Consider the following 27,085-nt stretch of genomic DNA (forward strand, 5'->3'; position numbering starts at 1 on the left):
TTAACTTAATTACACAATAATTGTGCTACCAAACGTCTATCAACGTTGGTGCATATACTTGGGGGATATCACTTGACAACAACACAAGCATCTTGGAGGTGTTTAAGGATTTCTTTTGTTCTCTGCTCACACATTATAAACCCATGATTGTACGGCACTACTTTTCACAAGGTTAGTATTCAAATTACAGCTCTTTGGAGGGGTAGATACACAAAGTGCACCGTCTCTTTCTTTTTTTCTACTCCCTTCAAAGAGACCAAGAACCATACAGACAGAAGAGAGAGAGAAGGTAGAGAGAGAGAGAGAGAGAGAGAGAGAGCGGGGCGTAGAATAAGCGAAAGAGCCACTGATCGAGGAAAAAAAAAGGAGAAAAATCTCAGCAAATTGAAGTTCTTTCCGGTCAGATCAACCAATTCATCCGGAGTTGTTGTTTTAATTGGCGATCTATTGTCGCGGGGGATCGAAGCGATCGTTTAGGGATTCTCGGGTCTGCTTTTCCTGTGGTTGAGATTTGTCGTGTGGATTCTGAGATTTTTAGAATGAATTCAGCGGATTTAGCACAAAACGGGAACGGTACGTAGTTTATCTGATTTAAATTTTCTCTTTTGTGGTCGTGCTAATTTACCTTTTTAGGGTTTGAATCAATTTTAGCCTATTTTAGCTAAATTGAAGAATTCTCAGCTTTCTTCCAAAATTACTGAAATTTGCTCGCTTAAGTGTTAACTCAACTCCGTCGAGCTTCAGTTTTTGACTTAATTTTGACGTTATAAACGGTAATTTGCTATTAAAGTGCTAAATATAAACTCAAACCTCCTATTAATTTATGGTGCTGGCGAAATTAATAGTTTTCAGCTGCCAGATTGACCTTATTCTTTCTCCTTTTTCAGTGCTTAGAATTAAGTTCCTAGGGTTCTCTATTGGTAAAATTTTAAATCAAAATTTTCGTTTGCTCCTTAAAAGAAAACTTCACCCATGAATTGTTGAGTTTATATAAGCCAATGTTTAATGCCTCTTTTAGGTCTCTGGGTCCTTATTTCACATAGTAGCACTCCAAAAATAGTAAGCACTTGAAAGGTGAAGTTGCTTGCTATTAGACCCTTTTCGTTACTTCCTCTAGTGTGCCTGTGAGCTTTAGATGGGTTTTTTGTGTGAATTTTTTTTTTGTTTGCCTTAATTTCTTCATTTTGTTCTGAAGTCTAGATTTGACTTCAGTTGTTTTGGTTTTGCTAGATGATAAATCTGAGCTTTATGAATCCCCGACAAAACTATATAGAAATTTAAACATTTTTTGCTGTTTTGGTTTTGTTTAAAATTAAGTGAGGTTTTCAGAATCTTTTTTATGATTTCTTACAAACTTTTAAGTTTCTCTGATTTGCTACCTGTTTGTATTTATCACAGCACACATAAAGAGAAATATTGCAAAATAACTTCTATTTGTAAAAATATAAGATAGGATTTATTGTACAAATAAGCCCTTTATTTCACTGAACTTCCCAATTTCTCAATTACAATCCGATAATAGTGAGATTTGAAATTTCCATGCATGGTGTATGATTAGGAGCTATTTCCTAAACAGTGGTTGTACTTCTGTTTGGTACTATTTATGTGTAAAATGCTTAATTTGTTAGATTTTAACAGTGGGTTGGTTCTTTTGTGTATAGGTATGTCAGATCCATTGTATGCCGAGCTATGGCATGCATGCGCGGGGCCTCTTGTTAACGTGCCTCAGAAGGGAGATTTGGTCTTCTACTTCCCACAAGGTCATCTAGAGCAGGTATAATTTTTACTGGTGTGTACGGTTTATGCACACTTGTGTGTGGGTGTGGTTTCTCTCGTTGTGAGTTCTCGAGGGGGAGGGAGGGAAGATAGAGTGACTATTTGGTAGATTTTGTGTGTGATTGAGTTTGAAATTGTGGGGTATTCCTACCAGAAAGATAATTTACTTGGTTCTTGGTTTCTTTACCTGTGCTGTCTTACCTGGGTGATTTTGATTTAACCAATTCTAGTTTTGGATATTGTTTTCTCCGTTTTATTTTCTCCAACAATAAGCGGTACTTAATATTTACTTATTTTATAACTATGTTTAAATAGGTGGAGGCCTCAATGAATCAGGCCACAGACAAGCAAATGAGCATGTATGACCTCCCGTCCAAAATTCTGTGCCGGGTGCTAAATGTTGAACTTAAGGTATGTAAATAATCATCTTACTGGTGCCAGAGATTTAGCAATTTGATAAGTGTTTTCTCTATCACATGTAACTTCTTTCATCTAAAGATCTTTTGGTGTTAATAGGCCGAACCAGAGACAGATGAAGTCTTTGCTCAAGTTATGCTCCTTCCGGAAATTAATGTAAGTTGGTTTTGTTTGTTAATTACGCTTGACTTTGGAAAGCAAGTTAAATTTAAAATTAGACATGACTTTTAGACTTTTAGTTCCGTAGCCAGTAGTTTTTGTTCTCATCAGAAAAAAGAAATGCTGGTCTTTGGAATCCTGAATCTAATTCCATGTCTGTCCTTTAACCACAAGTCTATGCTAAAGTAACAAATTGGGTTTTTTTAATTTGTTTAGCAAGATGAGAACGCAGATGAAAAGAAAGCCAGCACAACAACCCCACCTAACAGACCCCATGTGAGGTCATTTTGCAAGACTCTGACAGCATCAGACACCAGCACGCATGGTGGCTTCTCTGTTCTGAGGCGCCATGCTGATGAGTGCCTTCCCCCTCTTGTAAGTATTTCTCTGATAATTCAACTATCCGTGTTTCTCTGGTAGTGTGGTTCATATTATGATTAAGTCGATGTTGTTGTTTGATAAAATAGGATATGAGCCAGCAGCCCCCCACACAGGAGCTGGTTGCCAAGGACCTTCATGGGGTTGAGTGGCGCTTTCGCCATATATTCCGAGGTATTTGATTCTCTAATTCTTCTGAACTTTTTGACTTAAAATATTAGTCTTTGTTCTCGGTTTTTAATCTTTTATTTTGTTTGTGTATATCAGGTCAGCCAAGAAGGCATCTGCTGCAGAGCGGTTGGAGTGTTTTTGTGAGCTCCAAAAGACTCGTTGCTGGAGATGCTTTCATTTTTCTCAGGTTAGTTGTAACACCTTTTCAGTGCTAGGTATTATCATTTTTATTTAATAACATAAATTTAATTTTTTTCAATTATGGAATTGTTGTAGAGGGGAGAATGGAGAACTGAGAGTTGGTGTGAGAAGGGCTATGAGACAGCTGACAAATGTGCCTTCTTCAGTGATATCAAGTCACAGCATGCACCTTGGTGTTTTAGCAACCGCATGGCATGCTGTCAATACCAAAACCCCTTTCACTGTCTATTACAAGCCCAGGTATGGCATCTATAAATATTTTTTTGGGTTATTCTTTGTTGCTTCAGTTTGCTTTCTTTGGCAATGTGATGTATAATCTAAGTATAAAACTGTTGCTTGAATGAAAACAGGACAAGTCCATCCGAATTCATAATTCCATTTGATCAATACATGGAATCAGTTAAAACTAACTACTCCATTGGTATGAGGTTTAAGATGAGGTTTGAAGGTGAAGAGGCTCCTGAACAAAGGTTCTTGCATTTTCTTTTTTAACTGAAATAAATTATTTATGTAATTGTTTGGAAAAAGAAGAAAAATAATATCTTTTTTGTCTTCTAGGTTTACTGGTACTATTGTTGGACTAGGAGAGGTTGAGCCTAATGTGTGGTGTGACTCCAAATGGAGATATCTGAAGGTGCATTTTTATATGTATAATAGACTGCCTTACATCCATCCCCAGTATACTTATCTCTCTTTTTTTCCCCGACTAATGGCTTAAAATTTGGAATTGTTTCAGGTACGGTGGGATGAGAATTCATCTATTCCACGTCCAGATCGGGTCTCTCCTTGGCAAATAGAACCTGCTTCAAGTCCTCCTGTTAACCCGCTACCTGTTTCAAGGATTAAAAGACCTCGTTCAAATGCCATAGCTGCTTCCCCTGATTCCTCTGTCGTTACCAAAGAAGGTACAATTTAAATTGCTAACTTCTCTGTCTAGGTATTTAAGTTCTATTTGGTAATAGAACTAGAATTACGATGCGTAAAGCCCATCCACTCATCATTTGCCATTTGCTCAAGTGACCCTGCTTTCTGAAGAATTTAAAATAAACTCTTCTTTTAATTGGGTCTTAACGCACCATCAGTTATAAGAGAAAACACGAGGACATTTGTGATATCAATAAATTATACTGTATACCTTCTAAATAGTTCTCTAATTTGTTATTTAGGTACAAACAAGATGTTGCAAGGACAGGAACAGCAGATGGCCATGAGGAGCAACAGCATAATTACTGAAAGCACTGATTCTGATGTCGCCCAAAAGCCTGTGTTGTGGCCTCCTTCCACACCAGTTGATGGTACCTGGCTTCAACTGCCACGGCACCATGAGCCTTCAAAATACAAGGACACTCATGCTCCCTCAGCTTTTCGGCCCGTCAGTAATGACCCCCATGGTCCTTACATGCATTTCTTTGACGAGTCACCAGGGTTAGGGACTCCGGTGAAACCTCAAATTCAACCGAATTATGATGGCACATTTAACATGATGATGTCACATCCATATCCTTTGGTACCAAATTCTAACTGTTCATTTGATATGGGAGACTCAAGTTTAAGGGGTAATCAAAGCGTGAAGTATCACCCATATCCTGGCTGGTTGAGTCAGCCAAAGGTGCTCCGGCCTCAACCAGTTGAGGTGGCGAAGCCAAAAGAGAGCTACAAATTATTTGGGTTTGAATTGAATGCTAGCCCTGCCACAGCCGCCACATCTGACCTGCTTAAGTCACCCATGCATGCGACCCATGATCCCAACTTACATGTGCAACAGACGTTGAACCAACAGTTGGTGATGGAGGCTGATTCTCACCCTGAGGCGTCAAAGAATTCTGTATCAGTTAGTACCGCCCCTGTTGCTAGTGAGTATAGTGACAAATGCCACCAAGTTGGCAAGGATGGGCAGAAGAATTCTCTGGCCAGTTCAACTAGGAGCTGCACAAAGGTAAATTATATGTTGCACAACATACAAGTATTTTTAATTGTGAAAAATATTTTGTGATCTGACACTAATTTTTTATGTACTTCTGCCTGAACATATCTCTTTGGCAAATGATCAAACAAATTGTTGACGTGAGCTGTTATATTTCCAGGTGCAGAAGCAAGGAACATTGCCAGTAAGGTCGATAGACCTGACAAGGTTCAGCCGGTATGATGAGCTGATAGCAGAGTTTGACAGGATGTTTGAGTTCGATGGAGAGTTGGTGGGTCCCAACACAACATGGATGGTTGTTTATACAGATGATGAAGGTGATATGATGCTTGTCGGAGATGATCCCTGGCAGTAAGACTCTAGCATTCTTTATTTCTTTACTTTTGGTTCTTAATTTTGTGTGAGATGCAAATAAAGAGCGAGCTAGCTTTAAATATTCACTTTAAATTTCTATATTGGATATGCAGGGAGTTTTGCAGAATGGTGAGGAAGATATACATCTACACAAAGGAGGAGGTTCAGAAAATGAACTCCAAATCCCTCAAACCCCGATTTGATGAGCCTTCTTCCAATGCTGCCGATGGCAATAGTGAAGGAAATTAGTTAAGACCTAGGTGGCACGGCATGTTATTCTGTGTAAGTACTCTTTTTCAAAACATAGTAATACCAAGGTTTGTGGTATAGAGTTTTATACTATTTTTTAACTGTTCTGGTACCGTGATGCTCTGCTGTTACTTGTAAGCGGGCTAATTGAGGTTGATTTGGGCAAATTTGACCTCTTTGAGCTTTCCACTCTGTTATAATTGTGTTGCCTTTGTGCTCTAGCAAAGCCCTATGGGTTTTCTGTCAGTTGGCAAAAATATATGGGTACAATTCTGGTACTCTGAAAAAGAGATTATTTATTTTTAGGTTTGTGTACCAAATTGTACATCTTTTTCAAAAAGCCAAACAGAAAAGTTCTCATAACGTGTTGAACTTTTTGTCATTTGTAGGTTTCTGTGAAGAGACTTGTAATGTTCGTCTCCTTGTTAGTACTGTCATCTCCCTCCGGGACCCTGTGTCAGTTTGGCATGCCTAATCAGGATACTTATCTAGAGCTGCTCTGCAACTTTGGATTTAGTAGAAGCGTAGTAGCACTCGTCCATTTTTCTTTAATTTTATTGTATTTTGTATTGGCCCATAAAAGTACGAGGCCTAATCTCAACATATTTTTCAGATTTTGTAAATATTGTGCTGTTTTATGGAATCGAGTCTATTGCATAGAGAGAACTTCCTCGTTATGTGCCCGTTCTCTTTTATTGAGTTTTGTAGCAAGACATATGAATGACAACTGTGTTATGTGTAATATATCATGTTATAATTATTCTTTTCGAGAGCCATTTACTGGTCTGTCTATTATTAGTGCAAAATAATATAAGAAAGGATTAGGTGGATAGTTCAATTATAACTTCATATATGCTATTTAAATGGTGAACCCCAAATTGGGTCCCAAAGGAGAACCAAAATTAAATTCTAGGTTTCCTCTAGTGGGTTTGTTCATCGTTGTTCAGGTTCCTCTAGCATTTTCAAGGGGTAGCTGTGTAATTGTCAACTTTGTTCCATAAATAACATCGGAGCAAGATCGTTTACTATTATTTTCTATTCTAAAAAACAGGAATTTTACTATTAATTTGATAAAAAGGTTTTACCGTGCATGCATGGGATTATTTTATTTGTTTATTATTATTATAGGATAGATAGGATAGGTCATACTCATAGGATGGAGATTCAAAACATAATGATTATTTGATGACTGACGTTGGAGAAAGGTCCAAAGACAAAAGGACATGCATACAGTGAAATAGCACAGTAAGCCACACGGGTGCATCACAGGAGAACAGGACCCATAAATATCATTTTGTCTTCTTTTCTCTATTTTAATATTTAATATTTAATATTATTATTATTTTTTATTTTAAGGAAAGGTAGGTAGAGTTAGAGCCTTAGAGGGTTGATGATGAAAGGCAGTTAAAGGGGATTTGATTGGTTGTGTTATAAAGCTTTGTTGGTTGTTAAGGCAGGCGGGCAGCCTTTAGCTGTTTAGCATTGTGTTTTTGGCTGGAGACTGGAGATGCAACTAATTAAGACCGTGGGACCCACTACTCCCAACATTAAATTAAATTTAATTCAAATTTCAAAATGCTATTTCAATGGCCACAAGAACTTTACTCTTTTGATTGACAATTTCGTGTATCTTTGCAATTTGGTCTGTTGTTTATTTCTTTTAAAGCACAGGGGTCCACCTCTGTTTTGATTAATACTTATTATTTGTCTGGGCATTATTAGTTAATTTATATTTTTAGAAATAAATATCCATCATTTCTGAAGTCAATTATGTTATCATTTCTATATATTTAATTTACAAGAATATTATTTGGTCATACATGCGTGCTTGCAAAATTTTCTTTTGTTTGAAAAATCCAAAGGGGGATTCTTAAATACATCTTTGAGTGCCACTGCTATTATTTGCATTTTTCTTTTGATCAAGGCATTCGAATAAACTTGTCTATGAACTAGTAGTCTAATACAATGATTTAAAAATTCCGAACCATTTAAGAGTAGTGATTTTCTATCTATCTAAAAATATAGTAAATTTTTATTCACAAATATAAAATTCATTCTCCATGTTTATTTTCATATGAAGATCACGTTTAACAGTGCAGACCCGATTGCTTGAAATTTTAAAATAGAAATATATAGTCAAATTAATCCATAATATGCATATTACCATAATCTCCCTCTTTATATTACTTCTCTCATCTGTTGTTGTGGTGGCCTATAACCTAGGCCTATATGCTTAGTGGCTACTGGCTATATAATATAAATTAAAAGAAAAAGATATGAGGTTTCTTGATCTCAGTGTAGAGAATGAGAGAAGATTACTAGGATTCTAGGAAGACTTAAATGTCACATCTGATTGAAATGAAATATTGAAAAAGTAAATAAAATTCTTACTGTATGACTTTTACCAGAGTAATACGGAGTAAAGTCTGACAAAGAAAAATAATAGTACTATTAAGAAAATAATTGAACTGTCAAAGAAATTTAGGCTCTTGAGTCTTGACTCTTGAGGCAGCCAATTTTCTTATTTATTTAAATGTTTACAAGTAATGTTAATAATTGCTATAAAATTCGGATCAAACTAAATTTCTGGTTTTTACTAATTGTTTTTTCTAAGATTGTTGGAATTTGTGGATTTTGCGAATTTATGGATATGAATTCTTCAAATGACTATTATGATTATTTTGTAAAATTACATGTAAAGGTACTAATAAACAATGACCAGAACAGTTTCACATGTGCGAAAAATTGAAAATTTGTGACATAGTACCAATAAACAGTTATAACATTGTCTATTTTAAAAAAAAAAAAAATACTTAAATAAATCAAAGTCTGTTACACAGTATCAAATAGTATCTGTAGATTTGAGTAATACTTATATATGCAATCTTAACTTATTTAAATGTGCAATCATTATATATTTTGACAATCACATGCTATAAATTAAGTCTTTAAATATATCTTTGTATATATGTGTTATTTCTTAATCAATATGGATTGTTATTTTTTTAACCTAAAGTATTAATAAGGTAATATGCATCATGCTGCATTTTCAATTATAGAACTACTAATCAGTTTATTGATGATGCACATTAGTCCATTAGCATTGGCAAAAAAAAAAAAAAAATTCTACTTTACTTTGGTATTGATCTTATTATAGGTAGAAAGGAGACAATCTGTGGTATAGACGAGCAAATCGTTTTACTTTTTAGAGAGAACAATTATTCGTAACAAACAAGCAATTCTGGTTCTGAAAAAAAAAAAAAAACTTTCTAAGATGAGATAATTTCAGTCATACCCAATAAAGTGAAAAATTAAAGTTTCATTCAGAGTATCATAATAAAGTTTCCAAAGTCAATATGACACCACCTATGATCTGAAAAATGAGCACCGAATTGGGAATCATATTAGTGGGACCCACAAGGATTCATATCTGTGATATTGACTGAGAATGGTTGGATATAGTGACAGGTGCAATAAAATTTAGTCTGGTCTGGTTTGAGAGTTTGTACATCTATTAATTGTTGTTGTCTGATATGGTGGGGATCTCTTTGGATCTATTTTGGCCCACAAAATTGTTTTATAAAGAAAAAATATTGCACTAGCAGTCTTACCTGGCTAGCATGACACTTTTCAACAGAACTTGTCATTAAACAACTATTTTTTTTTATGATGAAAAATTTCCAACAGATCTTGTTTCTTTTACCAAAATCTTAAACTCTGTTTTTAGTTTGATTTGTTAAGATTTTACTTTATAAATAGTTAACATTATGATTTCTTCTCTTCTAGATAGTCCTCAACATACAACCATATTGTCTCAAATTATGTTTAATTTATGCAAGAACAAAAGTCAGAGGTGCTTAACTACTTCCATAATTAAAAAAAAATTAATTAATTACGATATTGAATTTTATTTTTGTTCATATATAATTTAGCTCCTTCATAAATGTTAAGTGTGCAATTGTGGTCTAGTGGTTAAAATTTCACTATGTGATTGTGCAAACTTGAGGTTCAAACTTAATTAACACATATTATACATGTTACATGTTTCAGCTTCTTAATTAAAATTTTATAATTCTAACACTAAATTCAAGTGTTTAACTTCCAAATTAAAGATGAAGTAAATTATACACAATTGATCAAACTGCTTCTTTACCCTTTAGAGATTTTTTTTTTTTCATGCATGAGAAGATTTTTCCTTTATTACTGGTCGCCATAAAAGGAATGCTTGTATGGTTATTTTTGGAAGCGAATTGACCGATGCTCTTTATCTTGTCTGTATATTTCAGGCAAATTTAAACATGCCTGTTAATAGTTCTTGCTTGTTACCAGGTTAGGTGTGTGCGGTTGAATTTTATAGAAAGCTCCCCTTTTATATTAATCTTTTTTTTTGTTCCTTTTTTCTCTCTCTTTGGAGTGTAGACTAGATATAATATATTAGGCTGACGTTTATTTGGTGAAAGTTTAATGGAGAAACACAAATTTTCTGTACATTGAACATAAAAATTCCTTTTTTTAATAGCGTTAATTTTTTTTTTTTGTTTCATTTTGATGCCGTTCATATGACCATTTTTCCTACGAATAATCCAAAATTCAAATTCTACAAAAATGGGTAGATTTAAACTTACTTCGTTTCGAGATTAATGCATTTATGTCACATTTTCATCAAATTTGAAGTTTGTTTTGTAAAGATGAAAAAGTAAAAGAATCTAACACCACATTAATTAATCAAAATAAATTATATGAGAACTTCATGCACCCTTTCATTCGCACCACTTACCTACATCCAAAAGTTTTGATATTTCTCGTAAAAATTATTTATACTTGATTACAAAATAGAGTCCGGCTAGTATGACATCGGTGTCATATGTCACTAGTTATAAAATTGATTGGATAGACTTTCAAATGACTAATTCAAACCGTTCAAACCGATTTATTTTATGAGTGATGCGTTTATATACAATTTTTTTTTTAATATTTTCAAGTTATTTTAGTATCAAATTAAGCATTAAAAAATGAATGCATTAAAATTAACTTAAAAACTCACACATTTGATTGCTTGAGTAGATACTAAATAAATTCGAAAAATTATAAGTCTTGCATGTAAATGTTCAACTAATGAATAAATGAGTTTGAACGGTTTGAATTCACCGTTTAAAGTCGATTCGATAAATTTTGAAATTAGTATTATATAGATTGAAATGACACTAATGTCATACCAACCAGACTCTACAAAATATTTATATTTTGGCATAGTGGGTAAAAATAATTTCAATTTCTTTTTATGATTTCTGAAGTACCATCTCAATTTATCAGATTCACGTGAAGTTTCTTTGAATATTCTGCGGTGCATGAAAAGTAAAATAATCAAAATAATAAAGTTGATTTAAATTACCTGGACAAATTCCAAGTCGTCAAGTCATCCAAAGAACAGAAGGAAAAAAAGAAATATTTTGTTGTGTTTGGTTTGTTTTAAGTTGCAACGAAATGTCTAATTCAAGTTGATTACTTTTCTTCTACGGTTTTAATTAATGAGACATACCAACTACAATGATAGTTTTGGTACGCAAGTCATATATAAGCAAATTAAGCAATTTGTTTCAGATATTAAAAATATCAAATTATATATCGGAAACTTTTTTTTTTTTTTTTTTTGCGATAAATGGATGGAACCGACCGAATTAAAAGTCTAATTCTATTGGTTTTCACACCAAAGATCACACATGATAGAAAATCAATGAGACCTAACTATTAGCTCGGTCCCATTGGCATGTCCTCAACGGTACCGAACTGTTGAACCAGTTTCATTAATACAGAAACCAATCAATACTTCAGTTCCAATATTTCTCATTTTTCTATGGTCAAAGCAAAGCATGCTGCAACTTCTGAAAACGACGACTGAGACCAATTCATTAATTTGTCATAGTGTATACTCCAATGAGACTCAGCCCAATTATTTGTTCGGTTCTCTCTGTAAGATCGAAAAAAAATCTATCTTGTTTCTGATTTCTAAAATTAAAAATTACAATTTGAACCTAGCAAAAGAGTAATTAATGAGTTGTGTATTAAAGAAACTTGCATATGCATTTCTAACCGACTTGCATTTTTGTAACTTTTTTTGGCAAATAATACGCACTCACTGGTTCAATGGATTTGCAACAAAAAAAAGAAAAAAAAAGAAAAGAAAGATATTTGGGTTGTACAGTGAGCACATCTCGAAATGATTATCGGATTGACTCCGAACTACGAATCTAAACCTTTGAAATCCAAGTACTTCGTGAGTGATGCATGTACATACAAAATTTTTAAAGTTTCGAATTCATTTAGCACATGATCAAGCGGTCAAAATAATGAACATTTTATAATTTTTGTTTTATGTATTACTTTTTCATTATTGTTTTGACTACTTGATCATGTACTTAATGAATTCGAAACTTTAAATTTTTTTTATGTACATGCATCACTCACGAAGTACTTGGATTTCAACGGTTTAGATTCGTAGTTCGGAATCAATCCGATAGTCATTTTGAGGTGTACTCACAAATCTCTCCTAGTGAGCACGTCACACCCTAGTTTTACTCTATTTACAAATAGCATCTGTTTTTTTTTTAAAAAAATTTCCTAATCAAGTTGAATCAAGCGTTTTTCTTAAAATAACCTACAGCGAATTAATATTCAACAAGACTTGTAATTTTTTTTTGTTGTTATATAAGTAGGTTCAGGACGGCTCAGCTCCCCTATGGTTCTAAAAAAATGTATATTTTATGTGGATTTTTGTTTATTTTTAATATTTTTTAATTTATCTTGATGGAAGCACTTGTTTGATTAAATCAACAAATATGTTTCGCTTTAAATATAATATATATATTTTTTTATCAAGTTCAGTCCTCATTATATAGTAAATTTTTTGTTCCTGAATATTTGATTGGGCTGATTGCATATCTAAAAAATGGGGCCTGGATTAATTACCTTTTTTCTTATGTTGATGTACATTGTTATGCTTTTATCTCAAAGCAACAAAAAAGTATTAGATGCTACGCACAAAATTTTGGGAAAGATTTGTCTCTAGATAGCATAAATTATTGGGCTATAAAAGCTGTATGATACCTGGTATTTTCTGAATTATTTAAGTACATTTTTTTGTTTCGGCCCGGTTACAAAAAACCATCCAAATTCAAGGCCGAATGAAACCAAATTTGGGCCTAGTAACAAAAGAGAAGTCTTGACAAGCATTATTGGGAATAGTAAACCTGATTCAAAAATGAATGCTACAACACCAATGAGACATTCTGTGAATATTCCCTGCGGTACTGCGTGGGGTAGAATGGATCATAACCGAGTTGGAAAAAATTCAGGCATATGGAATGTAGAGGTTTACTTTAAAATTCTTGCAAACTCACATTGAACGGCTCAGATCTAACCTGATGGGGTCAGGTGTTGTACATAATCTCAAGTCTGCAACCAGCACAATTATTCATTGCTTGCCCAGAATCATGCATGATTTCCTCAAAATAAAAAAAAAAATAATCATGCATGCATTTATAAATTATGTTACCAGTTGCACCTTTCCGGGCACGTACTTTGATTATCATTTTGTTTTTTTTTTGTTTTTCTATTCCTTTGGAATCATAGATTCAATTTTTAATGATTACATTTATATCTTCTTGCTCAGCAAACCTAGACAGAAACTTATGCTCTTGGTTCTTCACTTCTTTGATATTTCATGCACAAATTAGCAACCAGAGTAAAAAAAAACACATTACTTCAATATCTACAATGAAATACAAGAAATACAAAAGCAACAATAGGAAAAATACAATAAATGACATCTCGAAAATAGTCACACGCTGCACATTTGGGACCAAAAAGGAAATATAACACAAAAATATAAAACGAAAGTTCCTTGCTAAAACTTACACGCGCTTGAAAAGTTCTCTCTATGGATGGTATACATAGCCTGAAAAATGAGATTTTATCATACAGCTTGACGACGCATCTAGCACTATCAAGAACCCGGCTCTCAAAAACCATTTTTAAATGGGATCATAAAAGGCAGATTGGCATAAAGTTAAGTGGTAATTTTACACTATAATCAATGGTTTTCAGCTGAAGTTTCTTCACCAATTTCTCCCCTTGAAGCTTCCCACAGTTGTCGTTCAATGCCAAATTTTCTCAACTCGGTTAGGCCTCTCTCCACTGCAATTTAAAATTGTACAAAGAACTACTATAAAATTATATAACTTCGTAAAATAACTTCATATTGATTACAAAAGAATTCCGACTCTGGATAATACCTGACCGTACCATAAAGGCCAGGTTGAGTCAGGTCAAAGTTCATGTCGGTCAGATTCAGGACCGGCAGTCTTTCGTTGTTATTTAAAAAATGGGGTGGACCTGACCAACCCATCATCGGGTCAAAAACAATCTGACCCACATTTGATCCGATCAGTCATGGGTCATGTGACCCGACCCATTAAAGCAACAGAAATTAATTAAACATAATAAATGTTGCACTTTTCCAAAAAGAGTGACTTGTTTCCCCACCTAAGCTATTGGACTTTTGAGTCACACCAGTAACTTTTGTCATTTTTTCTAGTGTTCTGTATGGACCTTGGGCCCTTTGGGTTAAAATTATTTTAGCCCACATGTAAAGCTCCAAAAAAAAGGAACCAGTAAACAGGTCGGTCAGGTTTAACATGGATAACCCGAGCTGACCCAAAAGGTTGTACGTCAGAGGTAAGACCTAAACCTGACCCATCAAACCATCGGTTCGGGTTGAGTTGACCCATCAGGTTGGGTCCATGAATGCACCACTGGCAATATATGGGTTACAAATTTCAAATTACTTCTTTCAAGGAGTCGACTAATTTAAGATCTCAAATCTCAAGTAACTTAATTAAGTCTAATTAAAAGAAATTAAAACAGGTCTCAACATATACACAACTGGACCAATGGAAACGACCAACTTGGTAATAGTGATTGGCATGGGATAGAGGCTAACCGTCAATAGCATCGTGAGAAGTAGGAGGTTGGGAGTTGCGAGAAATCCAAAAGTGGAGCCTCTCTTCGGCAATGTCTTCTTCTACATAATGATTCTTTGCTCTTCTCCAGAAATACATAAGCCATGCCTGCATTCAATAAATATGCAGAAGTTATTCCAAAGAGCACCGAAAATAAAATTAATGATTAGTTCAAACATAAAGCATAGATTACATAATTAAAGATCACATTCATTCTGTGGAGCACAGTTATATCTAACAAAGGAAAAAGTTTGCAAGGAAAGAAATGAAAAGCTAAACCACACAGCAACAGATCTAAGAAATGTGCAAACAGCAAAATATGATAGCATGATAGGTAGTAATATCTGAGGTTAACAAGAACAATATGAAACAAAAGAGTGAAAAGTACTGAGGATTTTCTGATAAAAAATAATTACCTGCTTGAAGCTGATATCTTCTGCCTCCTCTGGGCCAAGTTCTGCAAAAATTAATAAATAAATACACTAGAAAATTCATAACAAGTAAACTGAGTAAGTTCAACTTTTAAAAAATCACAACAAATTATAACAAATATTTTAGATGTTCTACCATATGATTCGAAGAACTTGGGCTCTCCTGGTGCTTTGAAGTCTAAATACGAGTAAAACCAATGACAACTTGTTAGTTGCAGTTAAAAGTGTTGAACGACAAAATGAATAAAGAAGATTTTACTGAGGGTTTAACATAAACCTAGGGCCTAACAAAATATTTATATCATATGACAAAAGTTTAATTAAATTTACCTGAAATAAACTGTCGAGAAAAATTGGGTCGACGGTGTTGGGCCAATGCAAGTACCACCGCATCTTCCACCTACACACATATATAGATAATCAAGAATAAATACACTTCAAATTAAATTACAACAAAAATAAAAGCATGTAGAATTACTATTAAGTCTGGAATATTACCTTAAGAGAAGCCAATTCTCTAAGCCCCATTTCTACAGAAAGAATGCTCTCTATGTTCCCTTCTCCCATTATGTCGCTCATATCTCTATTCTTTCTCTCTCCTCCATTCTCCTCTGCTCATCCCACAAATGCCAAAACAAATAAATGACACAATTCGTTTAAGAACAAATCAAAACAAGTATAGTCACACCAGGTTATATTAGAATACTGGGGTAAAGTGTAATTGACTTTTCTTCTTTCTTTTTTGGGTGTTTAATTGCATAGGGAGGTTCCATTTTTGGCAACAGCACTATATCTGTCACAACATAAATTCTTCAATTCATAAGAAGTTGTGTTCAACTTGCCTTTCTTCTGAGGTTCATCTTTGGCCTTTTGACCAGCTGACAGAACAACTTCTAGAGGTAGAGGCGCAAGAGATGACCAGTACTCATGTTTGGATACCGCAATATCAGGATAAATCCCTACAAATTTATTATACTGGAATTTAATTATGTTATTAAACTAATTAGCCAGTAAAGTCCATTAAGTGTGATATTACCATACTGTGCAGCTAGACCCCAGTAGCGTGCAAGCCAGCATCTCTTCAGCACTACCTCTTCCTAGAAACAAAAAATAAATTCACATCTGCTAATATTTCATGCCCATGATTTTGTCCTATTACACCAAATTGTTGTTTCAGTTTTGCATATAACAATCAACGGTTGTTAAAGTTCAATGCTTATTAGCTGTAACTTGCACATAATCGTTAAAATGTCACCAGTAAGAAAAGAACACCCACAAGTTCTCTTGGAAATACGAAAAAATTGCACACAACATTGTAGTAAGAGGCTTAATTTTGGTTCAAATTGGCAAGGTTCTAGAAAAAAAGAAGGCGTAATTGTTTATTTAAAAAAATTATAATCTGGAAATATCCTTTATACATTGAGCAAAGAATTTTTCCGATCAATTGAAACTCTACAAACCATTTCTTCTTGGGTTAAGACCATTCGCTGAGTCATTGACCTCAGAGCTTTTGCTTCTGCTTCTGCTTCCTTGAATTGGTCAATGGCTGTTGCAGATTCTTCCTTCACTGACTAGAAACAAATAATAAGGACAAAAAATTACAAGATTAAGATAGCCCTACACCAAAACCATAGGAAGTATTTCAAACGTTTTGAGATAAATATACCTCCAATTCTTGCCTTAATGTGGTTATTTCTTCATCTCTCCCATCCTTTGATTCTCTTGCAGCTTTTAAAGCAGCCTATATAAAGCACAATTTTTATTATATTTCCCTTTGTTTTAAATGTTTAAAAGCAAATTAATATGTGCCAAATAACTTTAAATACTACATGCCTGCAAAACATAATATTTATCTCTACTTTCGTTACTCGTAGGTCCAGAGATAACAATGAGGAAGTAGGCATGCTTAGAAATTACATTCCCCTGCTCTTAAGAGTAGAATTTTTTTTTTTTTTTTTGTAGGGCTGTAATTTATTTATTTATTTATTTTTACGATCTTCTAGTGATACACATGATGTTGCCACTTTTTAATATTTTCATAGGTCTAGGTACTTCTCAAGGTTTTAACAAGGTAACCAGGCTTAACTCATATCAAAACATCAAGTCAAGAATGAACCCATTTTGAAAATTTATTTAACAGATCGGTACCACGATACATTACTTATATTTATAATATATAGAACTGGTGTTGCTACAATTAGAAAACTGTACCTCTCTTTGACGCAATGCGGCCTCCTTTCTGCAAAAATTAAATAAATCATAGTGGTGTCGTTAAAATATATCACTGCATTTTTAAAGAATACAAATGTCACATAATTATTTATAAATCACAATGCTTACCTACTCAATAGCTTTGCTTCCATCGATACACCTTCACCAAGTGCCGCTACCTAGATAACTAAATTGTCAGTTCATACAATCATCTTATCCATTCAAAAGAATATAAATAAAACTAGCATTAGACAAAAAAAAGTATATTACTTGTTTCTCAAGCTCTTTTGCTCGTGCCTCCGCTTCTTCGGATCTCTCTTCAGCAATTCTCAACTAAATAATTTTTTTAGAGTCAATAGGCCTAAGGTTACAAATAAAATAAAGCTATTATTCCAAAAAACTCTAAAAAGATACCTTGTCTAGTATGGCTTCATTCTCCTCTTGTAGCATATCAAGCTGTAAAATAAATTGAATATATGAGTTCTGAAAAAAGGTATAATGTGCTTCTTAATTGTAAAGTTGCAAACTAGTTTAGGCTTTGGCCAACACATATATCAAAAGTATAGTCATACATAAAGGGCCTCATTTTGAGATCTTGTTACGAATGTGAAAGTACAGGTTTTAAGAGATTGGGATATTAGTGGAAACCCAATTTGTCATCATTAGGACTAAAACTGTAAATATAAGAAAAAATTAATGGAGCAAAAGTAAAATAGGACCCAGGCACCACCTCATCCTGAAGTGTCGAAGCTTCACGTCTTAAACCTGGCTGCGCATTTAACTGCGTCTTGACCTCTGATGGAAACCTAAATATCAAAAAAAAGTTCAATCGTATCCAAGTTAAATGCTATTTGCAACTAGTGTCACTGCAAAGGTATACTAAAAACAGCCTATGTAGGTCAAAGATTTGGCAGCCCAATTTTGAGTTATCAGCCAATCCAACAGAATAAAGTAAGAAAAAAAAAAAATGTGGTTGAACAGTTGTAGGTTATGAAGACTGCCGATCCCAGCGCTCAGTACAGAATCTTATGTCTTGGTACCTCAATGGTTCTGAAGTTACCTGGTACGAGCCTGACTGATGATGGTATTCAGATACCTGACAGGTGTTAGCGTTTAGATAATGAAATCTAGGGTGTATTGTACCTCTTGGGAACTGGAGCCGCTGGCAGCTCAACAGCAGGTACAGGAGCAGGGGTACGCAAAGTAGTGGCCTTGCTTGGAGGCACGATTGTGGTTGTGGGCCGGGCTGTCACTGACGGTCGGCCTGTTGAGTTTGAGCGTGCTGGTGGGACTGTGGACTCCCCAAAGTTCCTACCTAACTAATTTCAGCATAGCATCCGAAAGATACGTAATAATTAGCTATTTGTCTAAAATTTCAACATAGTACGCCTTAATTTAAGAAGGGTTATCACCCCATTGAACTATAAAACTCTAGACATTTCACACAAGTTTCCTTATAAAAAAAATTGAGTGTTACTATTTTTTATCATAAGCACTGTATATTCGGGCAGTTTGGTGCTCACTCTCTTAGGCAACCAATGTCATTTCCAATTTTGAATTGTTCAATAAGAATAGCTGATACCATTATATATATATATACAGCATATATATGTATCAGAATTTTTGTTTTATTTATATATGTAATATCATTTAGACTAGCTGACAGCATATGTACACCCCAGCATCTATTAGATGCTTTTTGTGAGAATTGAACCTATGCATCTGCACTAAGCCTGCGGTTCCATGTGTATCAGAATCACACTGGTTTTGGTATCTCCAAGATCCTTAAAGCTTGCTTTGTGCTTAATCACAGGGTCAGAGTAACAGTCACAGAAATAGAAGAATTGTGAAATTGCATTTTGAATTCACATATAGACATATAGTAATCAACCCGATTTTCCGTATAGAGGCAGTAAGCCACCCAGAGCTTCCGTACAGCCAATTCAGAAAACGGAAGTATTACTAATAATAACATAATAACAAGGTGCATTTCCAAATATATAATAGACGCAAGGACCAAATAGAAAAAAAGGTCATCGCAGATCTACCCAGCGTCCTGTTACTTCGCAAATTTACTATTTGAGCAAGTTACCCTCAAACAAAATCATTTCAAAGAGACAAACCTTCTAATTACCGAGAAAAATAACAAACCAAAAAAAATCTATGATACTTACCGAAGGAGAAGGAGATCTGTTCGACCTTCCAAGCAACGACGGATTCATCGTTGTGGCCCCACCATTGGTACTGGTCATCTCCTTCACAACAGGCGGCGCCGCCGTCGTTACTGGAGAATTTCTATACCTTCCGGTGCCGTTACCTCGCACAATAGTTGGCGCGGGGACCGAGATCTCATCATCGTAGTCATCGTCGTCGTCGTCGTCGTCACGGCTCCCACCACTTTGGGAGGCCATAACCTGAGCAAGGCGCGCGGCAGCAGCGCGCGCCGCGACGTTCTGAGCACGGCGGGGTCCAGTGAGGGACGCACTGGAGCTGATCGAGGAATTTCGGTGGTGCGCCGGAGATACTCCGCCCGGAGAGGAGGAACCGGTGCTCGACCCGCCACTTCGCTGACGTCCGTATACCGGACTTCCAGCCCTCAACCTGTCCATTGTCTAGTACAACCGATAGAGATCTCTCTCTGTAACAGAGTTGGAGAGGGATTTTGTTGATTTTTTTTAATTTCGATGGTTTTAAGAGAGAGATAGTGGAGTTAATAACTGGGATTGGAAGAGTCCATAGTTGTATAATCTTTCGTGTGGTTTACGTGAAGTAGAATGAGAAGGCACTCAACAGAGGCTTTCTACATAATGTCAAGTACAGATATTGACGTAGGGAAGTTAAGGAGGGAAAATGGGGATTGATTAGGCGCTGTGAAAGTGGGAAGTGGGAGGGAAGGAGAATCTTTGCTCAGACACCTCTGAGCATTATTACTTAATTACAATATTTTACTAATACACCCTCGGTGACATTACTATTTTGGTTTATTATTGACCCTCAATCTTAGAAAATTAACTATGTTAAAGGATGAAAACAATATGACACAGCATAATACTTCATGTCATAGAAATTTTATTTTATTTTAAAGCCTGTCATTGTCATAGAGACAAAACAGACATATTATGTCAGCAAATTTTTTCTATCCTTGAATAGATTTTTAAAGGTCAGCTAAATCAATAGTCAATACCAAGTGTATTTACAATTTTACTAAGGAGTGCAATAGAAAAACGCCGGATAAATAATTTACATGTTTGGGTCCACTTGTCATAGAGAGAGAGGATATGTCTGGGTCTGGGACAATGGTCCTTGATCAATTATTAAATTACCTACGTTAAGACATGCTCGTAGTAGGTGCCACGTCGTTTGGATTTGCCGTAGTTGTGTTTGCATAACAGGTGTAGTTAGGGGTGCAAACGGATCGGATACAGATCGGATAGTGGTAAAACCATATTCGTATCCGTTTTTATTTTCCCGATACGGATACGGATCGGATATTAGACGGATACGGATACGGATCGGATATTAACCGGATACGGATACGGATATCCGCTTTTTATAATAGTGAATAACATAATTTTTTTCATAATTTATATTAAATTATATAATATATATCTACTATTCGGATACGGATAATGAAAATTCAAAACCATATCCGTATCCGTATCCGCACGGATATTCAGATATCGAATATCCGTATTAAATTTTCGGATACAGAATCGGATACGGTCGGATAATATCCAACCCGTTTGCACCCCTAGGTGTAGTTCACCTTCTAAATATGTCAGTATAGAGTTAGGCTACTATGACATTGGTGTTATTTGAAATTAAATAACACCAACTTTTAAATCCTTAGATCTGCCTTGAGATTCGTAATATCCGCTTTTACTGTTTAAGCACTTTATTTTGTACGAATCTCAAGGCAGATCTAAGGGTTTAAAAGTTGGTGTTATTTAATTTCAAATAACACCAATGTCATAGTAGCCTAGCCCGTCAGTATACGCGTACAATAATATTGACAGAGCTATTATAGTTTCACAAAGTACAGGTCCAATAAATATAAAATGAAAAATATATGAATAATGTGTTGCGTGAAGTCAAAATTACTCTGTCAGTATCTTATCCCGAAAAGGTTCAAACCTTGAGACTTGCCACGTCATATACAACGGTAAACATTGTTGATTTGTCGGTACTTTCGTAATTCGTAAACGGTGAGCATTAAGAAATGTACCTTTTAAAAAAAAAAAAAAAATTAAATGTAAACGGTAAACACAATTTGAACTTGTTACTTTCGTAATGCAAAATATTTTGATATGTCGATTATTTGTGTTCCGATTAATACAAATATAATTATTTCGTGTTCTCTGATGCGAATAAAAAAAAATGTTTTAATGCCGTAAGTTTTAGTATAACAAAGTGCTACAATGTTAATAATTTATAATTTAAAATTTAAATATGGAATCTTAATCGTTGATTTTTTTTTTTTTTGTTTATTCTAACGAGCAATACGTCCATGTAAACTTTTACAATTTCTTATGGTCATTTTTACTAGATTAATACGTCAAAAAAATAAATACATTAAATTACTATCATTTTCTACCACTTGATCTAGTAGAATTTTGTACTCTAAAAACATAAAATTTAATTATTGAATTTGACATTTGAAATTTAATTATTGAATTTGATATTTGAAATTTAATTTTTGAAATATAAATAAAAAGTAAAAATCAATAAGACCAATAATTTCATTTTGACATTTGAAATTTAAGTTTTGAAATATAAATAAAAAAGTGAGTTGTTACAAGTAATTATATGAGATGGAAAAAGAAATAATTTGGATATATTACAGTTAATTTGACATTCGGAAAAATTTCACTTGTGTATTACTGTTGGATCATATTTTTTTTTAGTTTCGATCAGACCCTTAGAAAAATGTCTAATTACATTTCATGGCGGAGCCCAATAATTTATTACAGAGATCTAAAGAATATTATCCATGCAATGAAAAGTTAAAAATTGTAAATGAAACCTTCATGTATAATAATATTGCACTGCCATCAAGTTGGCTCGGTACTTCATTTTCCTAAAGCTGTGCTCTAGTGGAAGAGAAATATCGCTCATTAAAGGAAAGAAACGGGAGAGGAGGGGAAAGTTTAGAGGAAGAGAAATATCGCTCATTAAAGCTATCAGAGAAGAAGGGAAGGAGAACAGAGGGGAGAGAAGAGATATTGGCTATATAAATTCTTTCAAGTTTGTCACCTTCAAATCGGGATGTTGACAGAGTAACAGACCTCCGACCCTTTTTTTTCCTTCCGTTCGTTCCCTCTACCTCTAAGTTTTCTGGAGCACAGCCTAATGCTCCCACTGAAGTTTATTCTTAAATATTTTACCTTTTAATTTTCTTTTGTAAATATAAAAAAGAGGAAGGACCAGTCCGTGAGAAAATAAAAATTATATATTGACTTTTCTATAGGTGGTTGTGACATTCTTATCCTCTCATCCAAGTTAACATCAAGTAGTGAGCAGCCAAAAGGGAACCACCACTTGATTTGTTTTATTCTCTCTTTCATTAATTTGTTGAGGTGATCAAAATATGTTCTTTCGTCTTCTATTGACATTTTCCCTTCTTAAATTGAGGACGGATTTATTTGGGTGCGTGGTTATTCTCGTAATTTCAAAATTGTATTAATATATATATTGAAATTTAATTAATTTTTTTTAAAATATTTATATGGCCAAGTCATCTTCACAATCATTAATATCAATGCGTGATTTACTGATTATAATTTCACTTTGTGATTGCAGAGACTATATATTATATGGATCCTGATAACAATTCTCGCAGTCTCAACCCTGCAAAAAACCCCGCACTAACTGCCAAAAAAGTCATGGGGGAACCGCTCAATCATTAATACTCCGCAGAAACCGTTAGTATTTAATTTGAAGCATCAAAGTATTTATCCTGGATTTGCAAAGTATTAATCCCCATGCAATGATCTCTATTTATGACTGAACAAATCAATCCATCAATTGTCCCCGCACACAATTTCTTTTTCTTTTTTTTAATTGTCCTCGCACAACTGGGGACCATTAAATAAACAATTCCCTCATAAATATTTATCAGTTATCCCCGCACAAAATTTCTTTTTTTTTTTTTGGATTGTCCCCGCACAACTAGGGACCATTAAATAAACAATCCTCTCACCCAATGATAAATATTTCGCAGTTAATGAAAATCAGTGGCAATGACCACTTATTTAAAAAAAAAATTAAAAAAAATAAATATTTCTCAGACATAATGATAAATACTTTATGTCACACGGATAAATATTTTATGTTACATAGATAAAAACTTCTCAGACATAATTGCAACTTTCAGTAAAATATCAATAATAAATACTTTTCAGTCATAATGATAAATATTTTATGTTACATGGATAAATACTTCTCAGACATAATTGCAACTTACAGTAAAATACTTTGAAAGCATAATGATAAATACTTTATGTTACATGGATAAATATTTTATGTTATATGGATTAATCGTCTCAGACATAATTGCAACTTACAGTAAAACGTATGTGATAATGATAAATACTTCTCAGATATAATGGTAAATACTTGTCAGAACAATGATAAATACTTTCTTGAACTTGTCAATAAGTAATGTTTAATCAAATCAAAATATTAACATATCAGGGACAATGATAAATACTTCTCAGATATAATGATAAATACTTGTCAGAACAATGATAAATATTTTCTTGAACATCAATAAACAAATAAATAATTGTTAGCGGAAATTGTTATTAAATGAAAGTATAATTAATGCGGAAATTGTTATTAGAGGACAATATAATTAATGCGGGGATTGTTAATAAAATGACAATATAATTAATGCGGGGATTGTTATTAATTCACAGTAATTAATGCGGGGATAAATGGAAATTCTTAGCATAATTAATGGGGGAGATAAAATGCAGTTAAGAAAGTTAATTTGGAAAGAGAGAGTGCGGGGATAAATGGGGAGATAGGAGTGGGGGGATTAATATAATTATTCATATTATGTATTTTATATTTCAGTCTAAATAAATATATTTTAATTCCGTCTCTGCTCATGTCATTATATGATATGTCTAAATGATAACTTCTTTTAATACAGGTTCCTAATGCAAGAATATTGGTTCCAATTAGTTAAATAAATTAACAAATAAATCTACTTGTATCTTTAGGGATAATAATAACTTATGAGTGTTAGCATCAAACTATGAACTTAGTGCAGCGGTACGAGTTCTTGTTTCTCTTTAGATAGATGTGCGTTCAATTCTCGAATAGCATCTAAAAATATACGAGATACCGAGCCTATTAATGGACAAACAAAAGAAATAAGTGTCAACTTTCAGTTCAAGTTCAAAATCTCTGAGCAGAAGATGACCAAATTAAACAATTATTAGGGGTTTGAAATAATTTTAAGATAACAATTTATGATGCCACCTTCGCAAAATTGTCTTATGACAAGGTTATGCAAAGGAAGTGTACTGCTCATAATCATATAATCATATAATGTAATACTATATCACCAGTTGAAATAATTATAATTAGTATGAAGTGTACTGTGCACTGAATACTGATACAGTATTCACCTAATTAGGTATCCCGGCCAAATTATGTAAAGTGCTTTCTGACGCTTCTCACAAGTAAAGTTTCAGTAAACTTTAAGAAAGAAAATTATGAGTGAGTCTATGGTAATATGCATATCACGGGTTGTTACCGTGCTACGGCTCTATATTTAAGTTTTTAAATCCTAACGGTCGATCCGAACCGTTCATCTTGTTCTACATATTAATATGTGTTTGGAGACCAAATTTTACATTTTTTGAAATTTTTTTACTATTTTTTTAGATATTTAGAAAATCACTTGATCTGAAAATTCTGGACCATCCAAAAACAGTGATTTTCAATAAATCTAAAAAAATAGTAAAAAAATTTCAAAAAATATAAAATTTGGTCTCCAAACACATATTAATATGAAAAACAAGATGAACGGTTCGGATCGACCGTTAGGATTTGAAAACTCGAATATAGAGCCGTAGCACGGTGCCAAATCGTGATATGCATATTACCATAGACTCATACGAAAATTATTGAAGGAAGAGAGCAAAATCTTTTATTTTTTTGAAATCGTAAAATTAAATTATCAGAGAAAAGATGGATTACTATTTATGCGAAAAATAAATAGAACTCATTAGTTCGGTCCTATTGAGGACACGTCAGTGGTTCGGTACATAGTCACATATTTTTTGAAATAGTAAAATTAATTTGTATTTTATTCGTTTTTTTACATTTTCAGATTAAACTTCGAATAAAATGCAAAAAACGTATAATACGTTTTATTCGTGAATAAAACACGAATCACGAATTATTTGCGAGAAAAACACGATTTTTTTAAAAAAATTTCTTTTGGAGGGGTTTTATTTTTTTCTTCTTCTTTATTGTACCAAATTATATCCGAATTACAAATTTTAAATCTCACTGTACCGAACTTGAACTATTTATTTGTCACTGTGGTTCGGTATAATAATTTTTGATAGTTCCAACTTAGCGTTGGTTCGCATAAAATCTGAAAAGTATTGTAACCGATCTATTAATTCGATTTTAGTTAGATATTGAAATAATGATTCAATGGTGAGATAAAAGAGCGCGCAAATTTCGTCGGTTAATGAGTCATGATTGTTAGAGCAAATGGTGACAAAAACATCAACATGCAAGTCATGAATCATGATTGTATCATTCTTACTTTTTTTTCGCTGGTTGATGTATATATAGTTGGTTACTTGGTTTTACATTTATATATATTTATATATTATTATAAAAAAACAATGTTCATGCAAGCATATGGGGGTAAGAATGTCATGACAATTAACCAACATTATCTGTTGCATATATTCGTCTATATGTTAAAATAATGCAATGATTCTGTGATGATTAATTATAACATCATGCTTGACTAACACTTGCCTTAAACCAAGCATTAATTTGACCGAAATTTTTAAATATACCATATTTCCAAAAAAAATAAACCAAACAACTACGATTTCTGAAAAATTCGATTTTTGACATGGCCGCATCCTCTAGGTGCGGCCACCTTTTTTCAGGCCGCATCTAGGGGATGCGGCCACTCCTTTTTTTCGTTCAGATTGAACTGCACGAAAAAAAAAGATGGCCACATCCCCTAGATGCGGCCCGCAGAAAAGTGGCCGCATTTTGAGAATGCGGCCATGTCAAAATTCGAAATTTTGAAAGAAAATGGTGGTTTGGTTTATCTTTTTTGGAATAATGATATATTTAAAAATTTCGGTTAATTTGAGCTTCACATGAGAACACAGATTCTCTTAGGCAGGTATAAAATAAGAAAAATTTCTCTAGTAAGAAATAATAAGTGCTTATATAGTTATACAAGGTAGCTTAATACAAACAAATTAAATAAGCAATGGGCTCGTTTGATTCATTAAAAATGTTAGGTTTTTATTCATTAACAAGAGTGAGACTACAATAATATGTATATTACAGATTGGTCTGTACTATAAATTCATATTACTTATCATAAAGTTCAAATAGTTGATCTCAAACCGCACAATATGATTTCTATATAAATATATACTTAAAGATCATTTTTTTTAGATAGATAAAATTTTAATACTTTTTTATGATTCATAATCTTTTGATTAAATATTTTTTATCTATCTAAAAAAATAGTAAAAATTTAAAAAAAAAATAGATTTATAGTTTAACCTCCAAAATCA

At 33.6% G+C, this 27,085-nt stretch overlaps 2 protein-coding genes across 3 annotated transcripts; one reads left to right on the forward strand and one right to left on the reverse strand.

Moving 5' to 3' along the window:
• Positions 1-219: 219 nt before the first annotated feature.
• On the forward strand, positions 220-6,405 carry LOC144562162 (auxin response factor 4-like). 2 transcript variants are annotated; one of them, XM_078311328.1, is made up of 15 exons: positions 220-573; positions 1,662-1,774; positions 2,092-2,187; positions 2,293-2,349; positions 2,569-2,727; positions 2,820-2,904; positions 2,998-3,088; positions 3,178-3,342; positions 3,453-3,572; positions 3,661-3,736; positions 3,839-4,007; positions 4,269-5,038; positions 5,187-5,377; positions 5,494-5,662; positions 6,019-6,405. In XM_078311328.1, the coding sequence occupies exons 1-14, from the start codon at positions 540-542 to the stop codon at positions 5,627-5,629; spliced, it is 2,262 nt and encodes a 753-aa protein (XP_078167454.1). In that variant the 5' UTR covers positions 220-539; the 3' UTR covers positions 5,630-5,662; positions 6,019-6,405. The 2 variants fall into 2 exon arrangements, with proteins under 2 accessions (XP_078167454.1, XP_078167455.1); XM_078311329.1 differs by having other exon boundaries at positions 221-573; positions 5,494-5,648.
• Positions 6,406-13,372: 6,967 nt separating this feature from the next.
• Positions 13,373-19,985, reverse strand: LOC144562163 (coiled-coil domain-containing protein SCD2-like). The gene is made up of 17 exons (XM_078311330.1): positions 19,463-19,985; positions 18,432-18,607; positions 18,019-18,094; positions 17,703-17,744; positions 17,559-17,621; positions 17,418-17,467; positions 17,289-17,316; positions 16,744-16,818; positions 16,538-16,648; positions 16,114-16,174; positions 15,920-16,036; positions 15,576-15,688; positions 15,408-15,477; positions 15,214-15,255; positions 15,063-15,103; positions 14,628-14,754; positions 13,373-13,822 (listed from the first exon to the last, which is right to left on the reverse strand). Exons 1-17 carry the CDS (start codon positions 19,895-19,897, stop codon positions 13,719-13,721), a joined length of 1,731 nt encoding a protein of 576 aa, XP_078167456.1. The 5' UTR covers positions 19,898-19,985; the 3' UTR covers positions 13,373-13,718.
• Positions 19,986-27,085: the final 7,100 nt, after the last annotated feature.

This window comes from Carex rostrata, chromosome 11, assembly GCF_964058835.1.
Source record: "Carex rostrata chromosome 11, lpCarRost1.2, whole genome shotgun sequence".
Taxonomy (NCBI): Eukaryota; Viridiplantae; Streptophyta; class Magnoliopsida; order Poales; family Cyperaceae; genus Carex; species Carex rostrata.

Excerpts from the sequence above, each read along its gene's own strand:
- LOC144562162 (XM_078311328.1), top strand. The coding sequence starts at position 540 with ATGAATTCAGCGGATTTAGCACAAAACGGGAACG. Across the intron at positions 574-1,661 it reads TTTAGCACAAAACGGGAACG|GTATGTCAGATCCATTGTAT; the intron begins GTACGTAGTTTA and ends TTTTGTGTATAG. Across the intron at positions 2,905-2,997 it reads CTTTCGCCATATATTCCGAG|GTCAGCCAAGAAGGCATCTG; the intron begins GTATTTGATTCT and ends TGTGTATATCAG.
- LOC144562163 (XM_078311330.1), bottom strand. The coding sequence starts at position 19,897 with ATGGACAGGTTGAGGGCTGGAAGTCCGGTATACGGACGTCAGCGAAGT. Across the intron at positions 16,175-16,537 it reads TCTTAACCCAAGAAGAAATG|GAAGAGGTAGTGCTGAAGAG; the intron begins GTTTGTAGAGTT and ends TTTTGTTTCTAG. Across the intron at positions 16,037-16,113 it reads GGGTCTAGCTGCACAGTATG|GGATTTATCCTGATATTGCG; the intron begins GTAATATCACAC and ends ATAAATTTGTAG.